General features: G+C 29.3%; 1 protein-coding gene across 3 annotated transcripts in view; it reads right to left on the bottom strand.

The window, feature by feature from the left end:
* Sbf (SET domain binding factor) overlaps window positions 1–14323 on the bottom strand; it is a 320087-nt gene that overhangs the window by 118478 nt on the left and 187286 nt on the right. For all 3 annotated transcript variants that reach the window (XM_085822442.1, XM_085822443.1, XM_085822441.1), the window contains exons 20-24: window positions 12236–12399; window positions 4469–4542; window positions 3215–3410; window positions 1115–1248; window positions 814–989 (exon numbers count right to left, since the gene is read on the bottom strand). In XM_085822442.1, coding sequence (XP_085678568.1) covers window positions 814–989; window positions 1115–1248; window positions 3215–3410; window positions 4469–4542; window positions 12236–12399 — 744 coding nt within the window. The remainder of the gene's footprint in view (window positions 1–813; window positions 990–1114; window positions 1249–3214; window positions 3411–4468; window positions 4543–12235; window positions 12400–14323) is intronic.

Genomic DNA, 14323 nt, shown 5'->3' with positions numbered 1-14323 from the left:
TACAGTCAACGAATGGGAAGCAGTCTTCCAGAATACTGTTAGAAATTGCTTTAAAAAATTACGTTTTATTTAGAAGAAGCCATAGAGAAATTGCAGTCTATTTCTAATATTTCGGATATCAAAGAGGGAAATTGTGAAGATTTGTTTTTTGAATACGTTGCAATTGATGATATTGCGGAGACAGCATATGAAAACAATGACTACAATATTATAGAAAATGTTAAAACAAATGCAGAAACTGAAACTGACAGTTAAAGTGATACAGAAGGTGATACTGGAAGAAAGTGACTACATGTCAACCTTGATCTGAGAAAAGCACTGCAAACTCTAAGAACTCTTGAATTGAAAGGTAGAGATCATAAAGGCTGCCAACAATTTTATGAACTTGAAAATACGATTGAAAAACTGCTGACCAACAATATGAAACAAATATGGATACAGCAGTTCTTAGTAAAAGTTTAAAATTTCATCAGGTACATAATTATTAATTTTTTTTAATAAATAAAAATTAAATTTCCAAATCTTGCAAATAATTTTATTTTATCATTAATTTTAATTAATAATTTAGGTATTACTATTAGATTAGTTGTTAATTACTAACTTACTAATTGCAATATTGAAATAACCATTTATTAAAATCAAAGATATTTGGAAATGGAAAAGATTTTAATAACAGGCAGGTATTGTAATCATCTTGCACTAAATTTCTTAACACCTTAATCTGGATTTAAAATAATCTATACAGGTTTTAATAAAGATACAAAAATGAATAAATATAAAAATACACAAAATAAATTTTTTTAAAAATCTTACTTCAGAGTTGCATTTTTCTCTTTGTGTTTATGAAGAGGGGTTTGAGGAACTGCTAGATGACCACTAAATGCAAAAACATGAAACACACTAGGTGGACTGCGAACCCTGTTGATCAATTTTCGGAAGGTTTCTATACTTTCAGATGTCACTTCTTCATCAAATGCAATTTTAATAAGCTAAGGATAAGAAAAATGATCTAATTTACTGTACATATTATACAACATATTTATACTTAAATTTTTTTAGATTTTGAGTAAGAAGTATATTTTCAAAGAAAGGTAACCAGAAGAAAAGTAATTACCTGAAAAGTATTTGAACGTAACTGAAGTCCTTCCTGTAAAAACTGATCAACTTGAGTAAGATACTGAACATTAACTCTCTTTTCTTTTGTCAATGTAGCTACAGGAAAGCTTCTAACAATAACTTGTTCACAAGCTGTAACATAAGGGAAAAAAAGAAAACCTTATGTGTTGCAAATGTCACATTTTAAGGAGGAAAAAAAATTTGGTACTTTTCGATTATCCACACCACTACCGAAAAATGAGAACTTGGTGACTTTGGAAAGCATTTGCAAACTTGTTCATAATTTTCTAGAGAAATGAAGTTATTTCTACACCAGGGTACTCCTTAGTGAAATGAAAAATTTTCATCAAGCTAATGTGCCAACAGCAAAGGTAATTTTCAAAATGGCAGCACACTAAGAAATCCATAAAAAAGCAATTAAGCAATGAAATTAAAAAATCAAGAAAAACTAGTAATAAAATGCTTACCTATTTTGAGAAATCCTTCAGTAATTCTTTTGTACTTTTGTTCTCCCATGTACACATGGATCATGTACACATGTTCAGTAAAAATAACATCAGTGAACTGTACAAACTTAGCATCATGCACAACTTTAGCACTGTGCACTGACAAAAACAGATGTATGCTACAGGTACACCTGGATTGCCACATAACTATACCGGCAATATACTGTGTGCTGCTCCATGAATACTTCAAATGATTACCTCATAAATACTTCAGCTGGGATACAGATAATCGGAAAGCACCAAAAAATGTTTAAGTCATTACAGATGCAAAACTTACTATTTTAGTTTGATACTTCAGTAACAATTTCAAAACTTTCTAGTTTATTGAGACAAAGCAGTCAAACTGACAGCACACTAGAGTGGGGGGGGGGAAATCATGAAGCTTTTTAAGAAATTCATTATTATTAAAAGGGTAGTAATTAGCTCAAAAGACTTTAGCACAAAAGATCTTGCAGACAATCATATTTATCTGTATAAAGAACCTTATTTCTTGTGTAGAAATTCAACAAAAAAGAGAATTGAGGTTTCTAGTTTATTGAATTATTTTATTAATACAGTAGAAGTCCAGAAATCTGCAAAGCTTGGGACCAGAGGTTGTGCGGATTTTTGGATTTTGCAGATATCAGGACAGAAAAGATAAATCATAATATTCAGACTAAAAGTGCAAAATAAATAAGGTGTATTAGATACATTTAATTAAATTATTATATACATTATTGCAATAAGTTATTACATGCATTAAATTATTATTACATATAGAAATTGATTTTATTATTCATTGTATTATATATACACAGCATCGAGGTTTGCCTATTTCGACTCATGCAAATATTTCCGGTTTCGGATTCTTCCACTGTTAGAATCACTGTTGCTGCAAAATTTCAACAGCTTTTCTCTATTTTTCTGTATATTACACACAATCTTATCACAATTCCATATGATTGTGCTATAAGATGCACCTGTCTCCATCTTTTGCAGAATTTGCACTTTTTGCATTACTGTCAATGCAATGTGTTTACGTTTTTCAACGTTGCAAGCAGTAAAACCACAAGTGCGTTTCTTATCCATAACTGTATTAAAAAGGGCTGAAATTAAAAATATTCTTAATTTATCCCCAAAATATCTGAATAAAAAAAGAAGGCAGCACCAAATAATCTCGTGAAATAACAAAGCTCAGAAAATACAACATGAATCGTGAACTTGAAAAAAGAGTTGAGTGAATCGTCTGCTTTCTTACCTCGATGCAGATTAGAGGGGAAAAAACTTTTATCATGATGTCCATTAATTTGGTATTTCCGTTATGACTTATTATTATTTGATAATTATGACGTCATTATTCAGCAAGTATTTTTTCTTCGATATTTCGTACTCAATGTTGCGGTTTCTGGAACCTATACACTGAATGTTTATATGTTGAGAGGCTACGCAGATTTCAGGAGTTGGCGGATTTCAGGTTGGCGGATTTTCGGTATTTGACTGTACCTATCTTTAGTTTTACATAATTTTAGACCATATTTTAAAACCACAATTATCTTCTAAATATTTATATTAAAAGTATATCTAAACTTGCAGGTAAAAACTATATTGCTTACCAAATGGGTCACATGGTGTTCCTTTAAACAGAATTCTGTAATTAGAAAGAAATACAGCCCCTTCAGCAGGTAAAAGACTAGGCCCTCCAAGTAAACCTCCTGTTCCTTCCTCTCTTCCATCGGGGATAAGATATACACGTAGTCCTTCCATAAGTAATTCTTCTCCTTGCAGTAGACTTGGTGAAAGAATTTTTGGCTATAGAAGAGAGAATATAAATCAGACAGCAAAAGGAAAGAAAAGAAACAAGCACCAAAACAAAACACAAGTCAAGAACTGCTTTTTCCCGAATAAACACTTTCTCTTTTAATTCAGAAATCAAACAACAAAAATCAGCGTTATATTTACGAAGTTTTCACAGGACTAGTTTCGATGGTTTTACCGAACCACCATCTAAAGCTGCAAAACCGCAAAATCCATTTGCGGTTTTGCAGCTTTAGATGGTGGTTCGGTAAAACCATCGAAACTAGTCCTGTGAAAACTTTGTAAATATAACGCTGATTTTTGTTGTTTGATTTCTGAATTAGTATTTATTTGGCGTGTTATTGTGTCTTACTTTCTCTTTTGTTTATATTTTAGGTAAAGTATGTATTATGTAAACTAATTTTTCAGGATATTAAGTTGTACAAAGTAATACTTGATTTGCTGTTTTTAACTATTAACAGAATTCACAACTACCTCTATTTAAAATACACTACTCTTCTTAAGCTAATTAAAAAAATAGAAGGGCTGGAATTTTTTTTTACATAAAAAATTTATTACCCAACATCATAATATGGACTTTATGAATTCTCATGAACAGCTATGTTTATCAAATTCCCTTTTTATAACTTCATATCTTTATATGTTTACTTACATTCTGATAAAACTGATCATAAAAAGAGTAAAACATGCATAATGATACTAAAAATCAAGAAACAAAATGCACTCAGATTTATATTGAAAAAAATTTTCATGTCTATTTTTAAAAAATAAATGATGCACTTTTTTAATTAAATATAATGCTAATATATGCATAACAGCTGGGTGTATGCTTTTATGAAAATGGCTATTTTAATAAAATCTTAATTCCTTTCCCCTGCCCAAATAAAAACTCATAAAAACAAATATTTGTATTAAATGAAAGTCGCTTACAAACACATGTATGTTTTTAATTCCAACGTAAAATGTTTACAAACAAACAAACAAGCCGCCTTCAAATACAGAAGGTGGGCAAATATCTAAAATTATAAAAATAATGAATAATAAATATTTACCTTTGTGATAGGTGGAAGACGTTTACTCTCTTTGTGAACTGCTTCTAAAGTTTCCATCTGCATTGCAACAACACCTAATTTATAATTAAAGCCATAATTATAGTCAGATGGCATTAGTCATAATTAAAGTTCATTTAAGTTCAGGTCTTAACAATTTAAAGTTAACATTATAAATTTAAAAATACAACATGCAAAATCATAAATTTTCATTTTAAATAAACTTTTTTAATATGATTTTGATTTTAAACATTTGATCACCTTTTTTATATGTCATTTCATTATGCTAAGCCAATTTCTAAGAAGTTTTCTCCTGCGTAAATTCTAAGAAAAACAGTTTTTATTTGTGGCACAGTTGTATACATGTGTACGAAAAGATAGCATAACATGGCAGTTCTCAACCTTTTGATTAACATGTACCATCTAAATAAAAAGTGAAAAAGTAGTACCACTACTACATTTTAAAATGATTATTTCTCAGTTTCTCAATAGAAATATTAAAAAAAAAATTGCCATTTCTGCAACCCATTGGCTATTTGTATTAAATATACACATATGAAAAATATTAGATTAAAAAACGGTTACCATTTTAATTATCAAAATTTAAGTTATTATACTTTAATTCGAAAATTAAGTGCAAAATTTGAGTCTGTTTAAGAGACATCAGTTTCTTTATGTCTGGTTTTATTTCACATAGTTTGAACCATAAACTAGGATCCACTTTTAATTCTGTTTCGCATTCATTTTTCAAATACAACAGAGAAGAAAATCCTTGCTCACACAAATAGGTTGAACAAACAGGTGATAAAAGTTTAATAACTTTATTTGAAGTGCCTTTAAATTCTTTTTTTTCAATTCAGCCAAAAGTTAACAAGTATGTTACAAGTATTACTTGTATTTTTGGAATCTTTAGTTAGAGTTCCATCACAGCAAATTTTTGTCAATTGTTCTTTTTCTTTACAAAATAAAATTTCAGATACATCTGAACAAAATGGATTTCCAAACCAATTTTCATTTTCGCAATCCTTTGGAAATACAAGTTGAAGTTATTTATCAATGAGAAACAATGATTTTTAATGTTGGATGCTAATTCTTCTTTTATTTTCAAACTATTTTCGGTTAGAAAATTTTCTAAAAGTGGTATTAAGCTTAAAATATTATTATCCAATTCTTTGATTATTAGCTTGAAATTTTTTTTTTTTATCACTGCATTTATTTTACCTCTAATGGTAAACAAATTAACACTTTCTCCTTGTAATCTTAAATTTAATTCATTTAACTTTGCAAAAATATGAGTTAAATATGTTAAATGTGCCAACCATATTTCATTATGTTAACAATATTCAACAAAAAAAGGCAGCTAATGAACTTAATAATATTCCATTATCAAATGATACAGTAAATCAAATAATTAATGAAATAGTAAATTCCATAACAGAGACACTTATTCAAAAAATAAAACACAGCATTTCGCATTGCAGTTAGATGAAAGTACTGGTTCTCGAACTTTCCTTTGTTATTAGTTTACATATGTTTCATAGAAAATAAATGAATTGTCGAAAAGTATTTATTTTCTGAATCTCTTCATGATAGAAAAACTTCAAACCTAAAATCCGCTGTGAAAATTGTTAGCCGAGCTATAAATTTAGGAATATTTATGATTTTATGTCAAGAGATGGACAGAGAATACAAAACTTTTTTTTTACATTATAAAGTCCATTATCCACAAACAAAGTTTTAAATTGTCTTTTGAACTTTCATCAGAAATTCAAATTTTCTTCTGTGATTCAAAATTTGAATTCCAAAAATGTTTGTTTAATGAACTATGGTTGGCACATTAAATATATTTAACTGATACTTTTGGAAAGTTAAATGAATTAAATTTAATATCACAATGGCGATGTGTTAGTTTATTTTGCAATTCAAATTTTGAATCACAGAGGAAAATTTGAACTTCTGATCGAAGTTCAAAACACGATTTAAAACTTTGTGGATAACCACCTTACTTCAGAATGTAAAAAAGGCATTTTGTATTCACTGCCCATCTCTTGACATAAAATCGTGAATATTCGTAAATAGCTAGCTCGGCTAACAATTTTCACAGCTTCACTCAAAAGGATTTTTAGGTTTTCAGGGATCGTTTTGGCTCAGGAATAAATAAAAGATAATCCCTTCCAAGTCCTAGTTTTTGCTACTTAAGCTTCACAATGAATGGAGTAGAGTAAGTAAATTTAGTTTGAGGTGCGACTTTTTTTTATCTGAGAAATAACAATGGAATGTTTTTCTGTTAAAGCCAGAGCTCTGTCACTGCATACGTCAAGGAATATCATTCTCAGACATAAAACTGTCAATAAATTTGAAAATTTCATTTGCAGTTGCTCTACCATGAAACAATTCGTTTACCGTCTTCGAAGCATACGTAAACTAATAGTTGAACAAAGTTCATTATATCAGTACTTTCATCCAATTTCAAGGTGAAAAACTCAGTATGCTTTTATTTTTCGAATAAGTGTCTTCTATGGAATTTGCCATTTCATGAATTTGTCAATTTGTTTTATCGTTTGATAACAGAAAATTATCAAGTTTATTATCCTCTTTTTCATTGAATAATGTTAAAACAATATCTTTAGCTGCTGATATTATAATGTTTTTCTCCAATAGTGTGAGCCTGCCCAGTCTTGGCAATTCTTAGGCTTACTGGGCAACTAGCTTCGAAAGCTTTTTCACTTGAAGTAACAAAGCCTTTCATTACTTGTTTCCTATATTTGAACTCCAATAATTTCTTCTTAAAATATTCATATCTATCCTTTAAATTGGTATGCTTAGATTCAACATATCTTTTAAGAAACGATGGTTTCATACTTTGATTGGATAATAGTTCACTGCAAACAACACACCGCGGTTGAGGGATCATTTCATCTCCATTCTAAGTAAACCCAAATGATAAATAACTTGCATTATATTTTCTATAAAAAATTTTTCTTTTCAATATTCTTAGTGCTAGTATATTGTTCTGGATCCACCACCTGTGAATCATCACTACTTTTACACTTAATCAATTTTAGTCATTTTCCATTTTGAAAAATATAGGTTTGTTTTATTATTTTTTCAGAAATATTTAAATGCACAATATATTACGAGTTCTTCAAAAACAAACTATGATATTCTCAAATCGTGTAAAAAAGTAAGGAATACAAATCTACATGAAGACAAAATACCTGCTGTTAGAGACAGCAAATCAACGTAAAAAAATGATTTTAATTGAAAATAGAGCAATATGAGTCTTGAAATGGTGGTGACATAAATGTGTAGACAAGCTAATAAATCAATCAACTCTGAAAGAATTAATGGAATATTATTATCTTTTTATATGAAATTGTTACTTTATATCAAATATAACATCCATATCTATTACTCCTTTTAGAAACATCATTTATAACAAATTTTGTTGTCTATGGCTAAAAGAATATTTGTGAAAATGACATCGGATTATTTTGCTAAAGTCTACGAGTGGTTTATTGAACTTCAACAAAACTCAGATCACTGAAACAGGATGTTCGGATATTTAATTTTTTAGTTTAATAGTTAAATATACTTCATTTCTTTGCGTACCACCTATTTTTCCAAAAAAGACTTTAAAGGTATTTTAATACTTTTACAGCCTTTTTTGCCCAACATATTTGTGTGAACAAAGATTTTTTTCCATGTTACATTTGAAAAATAAATACAGAACAAAATTAAAAGTGGGTCCTAGTTCTTGGTTAAAACTAAGTGACATAGAGAAATTGATCTCTCTTAAACAGACCCAAACTTCACACTAAATTTTAGAATTAAAGTATTTTAACTTAAATTTTGATAGTTAAAATGGTAATCAATTTTTAATCTAGTACTTTTTAATGTGTGCATATTTAATATAAATAGCCAAACGCTTGTGCAAATGATAAAATATATTTTTAAAAAATATTTTTATTGAGAAATTCAGGGATAATCATTGTAAAATATCGTGGTGGTACTAAAGGTTTTCAATTTTTGTTTAAATGGTCAAAATGTTGAGAGCTGCTGCTACAGAATAAAAGTAAGTGTTTATTCATCATCATGTACGAGAGGTAGTATAAAAATGAAAAAATAGAAAAGGCTGTATCAACAGAAAAAAGTAAAAAAAAGTAAAAAAAAAAAAAAAAAAGAGAGAGAGAGAGAGAGAGAGAACTAGTAAATGGAAATGCTACCAAAAGACAGCACTAAGAATTTATAGGCAGATTAAAGAAAAGTAGACAAGCAATTTCAATTAATCAGAAAGTATGGATTCTCTGCAAATACAGATTGGATGGCAGGATTTGTTAAAAGGCATGCCCTTCATAATATGAAAATTAAAGTGGAAACTGCATTTGCGAATGAATCACCTGTTAAAATATTCAACCAGGAACTTGTTAAAAATATTGAAAATGGAACATATACTCAAGTGTGGAATGCAGATGAAATTGGTTTCTTCTGAAAATAAATGCCGAACAGAATACATGTATAGCCAAATTGCAGAAAACTACTTGTGGTTTTGAGATAGCTAAGAATTGTGTGACCTTATTATTTTGCTCCAAGACTTCAAGAGATTGTATGCTGAAACCACTGCTGAGCCCTAAACCACATTTGATGAAAGCTATACATATTAATGAACTACTTTTTCACTGGCTAACAAGAAGCCTGGGTGTCCATTGCTATCTCTGCAGAAAAACTCAGCAAATGCTTCATCTCAGAAGTCTGATGTTATATGAATGTCTGTAATGTTATATAAATGTCATATATAAATATGATGTTATATAAATGTCTCGAATTTAAAGTTCTTCTTGTTCTTAATAAAACACCTGACCCTCCTGTCTCAGAAAAACCCCAAAACACAAATTTTATTTCTTCCACATAATATTACATTTTGTTACAAACATTAGACCAAGGTCTATTGTGACATTTAAAACACACTGCGTAATCTTCTTGTTCTTAATAAAACACCTGACCCTCCTGTCTCAGAAAAACCCCAAAACACAAATTTTATTTCTTCCACATAATATTACATTTTGTTACAAACATTAGACCAAGGTCTATTGTGACATTTAAAACACACTGCGTAAAACAAAATTGCATGACAGTTTGGAAAACTGAATGAAGAAATACTTAGTCATTGGCATGTGGAAGAAATTCTCAGTTATAGTATGTATCAATCAAGTTGGTTTAGCCTTAAATGAATTAAAGCGACAATGGCACATATATTTGTTGGAGAAGGCCTCAATGATCTATCATATGAAGATACTCACGAATTTTAGTCGACAAAGCCCTAAGTGAAAATCAGTTATTAGAGGGTGTTCTTAACTCTCATTCAACAGAATGTAGTGATAATGGAAAAAAAAAAAAAAAAAAAAAGATCCAGTTCTAAATGCAGATTTAATAAAAGGTTTCGAACTGGTTAGAAAATTGAGCAACCATTCTGTTAAACATAATGAGAAGCATGATGGAAAGTATAAACACAAACTACAGTTTTTTGACAGAATTTCACAAAGAATATAGAACAAAGGCCTACCCAAGACTGGAACACAATGATTAACAACTGAATTAATTTATAAAACAGGTAAAACATTAGCACCAAAGAAGACTTGTACTGATTTTGCTGAAAAGAACACAGAAAGAATTTTATTAATGTGAAATGAATGTAAAAGGAATTTAATAATTGTAACAGCCCTCAAAGACTAAACAAAATTACAGTTATTACTTGCTTGTTTTGAGAAGTGTGACAATGATAATCAGCCTTTATAATTCATCAGTCAATTTTTATGTTAATTTGTGAGATAATCCATTTTTTTATTGCACTAATACAGTAAATCAAACTTTTGCTCTATTCCAAATTATTTTGGGACTATATTTGCAATATAATTTTTAACTTGGTGAGTTTAAAGTAATAGTTTCATTTATATTGCCTTAACTATGTGTTTAAGCCAATGTTATTAGGAATAATGATGAATACAGTACAAAGTCCGAGATCCGGACGTCCAACATCCGGAATGATCTAAAATCCAGACCTCAAAGCCACCACCAATCATTTCTGTTTTAAGATTTTTTATTTCTTGGTATGCTTCATGCATACACATTTGATTTTCCCCCTCATAATAAAACATATGGAGGACACTAATACCTTATTACTCAAGAAATAATCATTTTAGCATAAATTTGTGAGATAATAATTTGACTTTGTAGCTGTGTATCTGCTTAGTATCTTAATACGAAACATTCTACATAAAAACATTGACTTTACACCAATTAATATTTTATACCCTTGATGCCAACCTGGCGAATCATTATTTATTATATTTTCCTTACAATGCTGCATGTTTATCAATAGATGACAATTTGAGTAAAGACTCATGAAGCGATGCCTAAACACTTTTTTTCTTTTTGGTATTAGTAATTGAATAACACAGAGTATGGTAATCTTTTTTTGATGACATTACACTTGGCGCCGATTACAGATTTAAGTTAAATGCGCATAAATAAGAAATGTTGACGAGGAAAGATTTAACAAAAATTTCTTTTCATATGCTAAAAATAGATTTTGTTAATGATACTCATACGCCAAAAGATTACATCTACTGCTATTTGAATTAAGAATAACTGATTTGTTTTTCACATAAAGCCAAAACCGACGCCACAGCTCGCATGGCCGCAGAATTTAGGGAAAAAGATAGTTCACACAAGTTTTACATTGTGATGACAATGCCCAATCATCAATCAACGGTCGGCAAAATTTGTAGTATGGTTCTAGACCCAGAAAATACCGATGCCAATAGTGAAGAAAGTGACAAAACTTTCTTTTATTAAATCTGCATTTAGAACTGGATCTTTTTTTTTTTGGACCGATACCAATAGTGAAGAAAGTTATTGAGAACGAAAAAATTTTGTCTGACTGGTTAGATGGAATTCTCAACCCAGCAATTACAGGACCTGAACAATGGAACTTTGTAACTGAACAAAAAATTATATCTGTCTATAGAATTAAAAAGAAATTATTAGCACCAAAAAAAACTTTTTAAACAAGTTAGATTGAAAGAAATGTTTAATAAATAAATGTTTGAATATTAAGTCTTTTTTTTTTGTGTGTGTGTAAATTTTGATACCCTTTAAATCATAAATGCTTCATTATTTCATGTTTTTAATTTTGTAATTTCTACATGCCATCTTACTAGATTTAAACTGATGATCTAACGTGTGGAAAAATCCTAAATCCAGGATGGCTGAAGTCCTGACAAGTCCAGATCTCGGAATTTGTACTCTGTTAAGAATTCTTGGGATTTTAATATTTCACATACTTAACTATATAAGCCTTTAAATGTATAAATATTTTTCACAGAAAAGCTTAAAATTCAGTAATACTTTTGTAAAAATTCATTGCATATATGCGTCAAGAGAATTCGAGCAATTTTTTTATTTTTATTTTACTGACTTTATATGTTAATTAAATACATTTTTTAGTAACTAATTCATGATTCAAAATTTCTGTCTTCTTTTATTTCCAGCAATGTCCGTCTCCTGCCTTTAGCAGGAGAGCCGGGATTAGAACGCAGCAATCATTCGTTGATGGTGCGGTCGCACTCTCTGACTGAGTGGGCCAGTGCCGTCCCGGACAGTTTGATAAAACAAAAAGACACAAAACATTTAGTTCACAGAAAAGCATGAAGATCAGCTTTATAGTAATATGTTACTTAATTATATTCATACTAGAGATTGTTTACTAACCAGGAATCATTTGATGAAGAGCTTTGATATGACTTTCAGTCACACCACTGTCAGTGCACACCTTATCAACAAATCTGGAAACAAATTTTATAACATTGGCTCCAACTTCAGAATTATCTTCCTCAAATCCACTTTCAGCATCAACACTGTCAGTTTCTGCCATGCTAAAAGCAAAAGAGATTTTGTTGCAAAATATTCTCATAAAAAGAGAATTTAATATAACTATTACAGTTCTTTTTCAATGTATTACACTAAGTAACTGTCATGACAATTACTAAAAATATTAAAAATCAATATAAAAAAAAAATTCAGAAATTTTAAAGAAAAAAGGAAGAGGAAAAAACAGTATTTTTCACAGCAACTAGGACTTACTATGTGAGTGTATGTGTGTATGCAGGATTAAATTTCATACTTCTGGATTACTTCATTTAGATACATTCTACTATATTTATATTAGGAGATAATATAATTATGTATATACAAATATACAAATATATATGTATATGCATATAGTATATTTGTATATTTACACTCTATCTATATAATTCCTTATTTCGCCTTATTTTTGCAACCACTGGTTGCAAAAATTTGACCTGTATTTCTGACTAAAAAATATTTTAAATAATGTCAACATTCATGTTTTGGCATTTTTCGATTTTAAAAGATCAATTTTATAATGATTATGAAGTCTTAACTTTTTATAAGTTCCTTAACCCCTATATTTATATTTAGGGACATTTTATGCTCATCACTTAAAAAAAAAAAAAAAAAAAAAAAAAAAAAAAAAAAAAAAAAAAATTGGATTCTTGTAAAACAAAAATTAACCAAGCTATTATACTTTAAAGTTGCTAATCACATTCAGGGGTTATACACAAGTTAATGAGCAAAATATCTGTATTTGCATATAATGAAAAATTACATATCAGTTTAGGAAAAGCTTCTGATGTTCACAGATTAAATGGTATGCATTTTTATACAAACTGCTGCGCAAAATAGGCACATAGCCAACTCATGACAACATTTGTATGCAATAAAGTTAAGAACTATTTCAACTTAATAAAGTTTTGGTATGATTATTAGATAATTATCCTGATGTAATAAATTTTCATGAATACATTAATAACATATTCTTAGCATTAGAAAATTTGTAAATTAGTTGTGTGAAAATTATTTTGGCATACTAGTTGTAACAAAATTATAAATTAAAGAATGTTACAGACTAGTAAATCACAAAATAATACCTCTGAGTAGCATCTGGAGGGAATCAATTTTGTATTACTCTAATTAATCTGTTAATTGGCCTCTTCAAGGCAAGCTGGAAATGTCATATATTCCAAATTCTGAAATTAAATACCTTGGCATTTTTTCATCATGTGAGTCAAACTTTCTGTGTTTTATTTTTATTTTTTCCAATGAGGATAAAATTTTTGTAAATACGAGTACCAAAGGACCACACAAAAAACTGCATTACAAAATTTTTATAAAACAGATTTTTGTATACTTAAAATCTGTTTACATAACTGTCAAGACATGAATCTTTGCATCATTTAAACTATTTTGTAAATGAGAGTAAGAAGCTTGCATCTGTAAAGTCTATGAACAGCAAATGCAGAAATAAAGTTTGGATAAGTAATTTTAGGGGACACAGTGCATGTGCATTTTACTATTAGCACACCTTTTTCCTTTTCAAAACTTTTACTACTCCCCATTACCCGTATTAAGTTCATTTTCACATACACTTAAAAATTCATTTACTTTTATAAATTAACATGCTGATGGCGGCATGACCCACCAGTGGCCCATGCTTGTCTGTTCCACGGGGCGGCCTGACCCACAGGTGGCCCATGCTAGATTGTTCCATGGAACAGCATGCATCACCGATGGAAAACGTTTGTATATAAAAAATACGTAGTACAAAATGTAATTTTATTGATTTAACATTATACATTAACATTTCTACCTTATAATCAAACATTTAACACAAAATACATAACTTATAATTTAATCAATACATTAAATACAACTACTTATGTTACCGATGCAAATTTTTAAAACATTTTAAACAGAGTGCCGGCTTATCCAGACAAC

The sequence above is a fragment of the Stegodyphus dumicola genome, chromosome 8 (genome assembly GCF_044657685.1).
Source record: "Stegodyphus dumicola isolate Sdum_Otavi_A_Nest chromosome 8, ASM4465768v1".
NCBI classification, from domain to species: Eukaryota; Metazoa; Arthropoda; class Arachnida; order Araneae; family Eresidae; genus Stegodyphus; species Stegodyphus dumicola.
The sequence above is the reverse complement of the archived record's forward strand: the minus strand, read 5'-3'. Positions and strand labels throughout refer to the sequence as shown.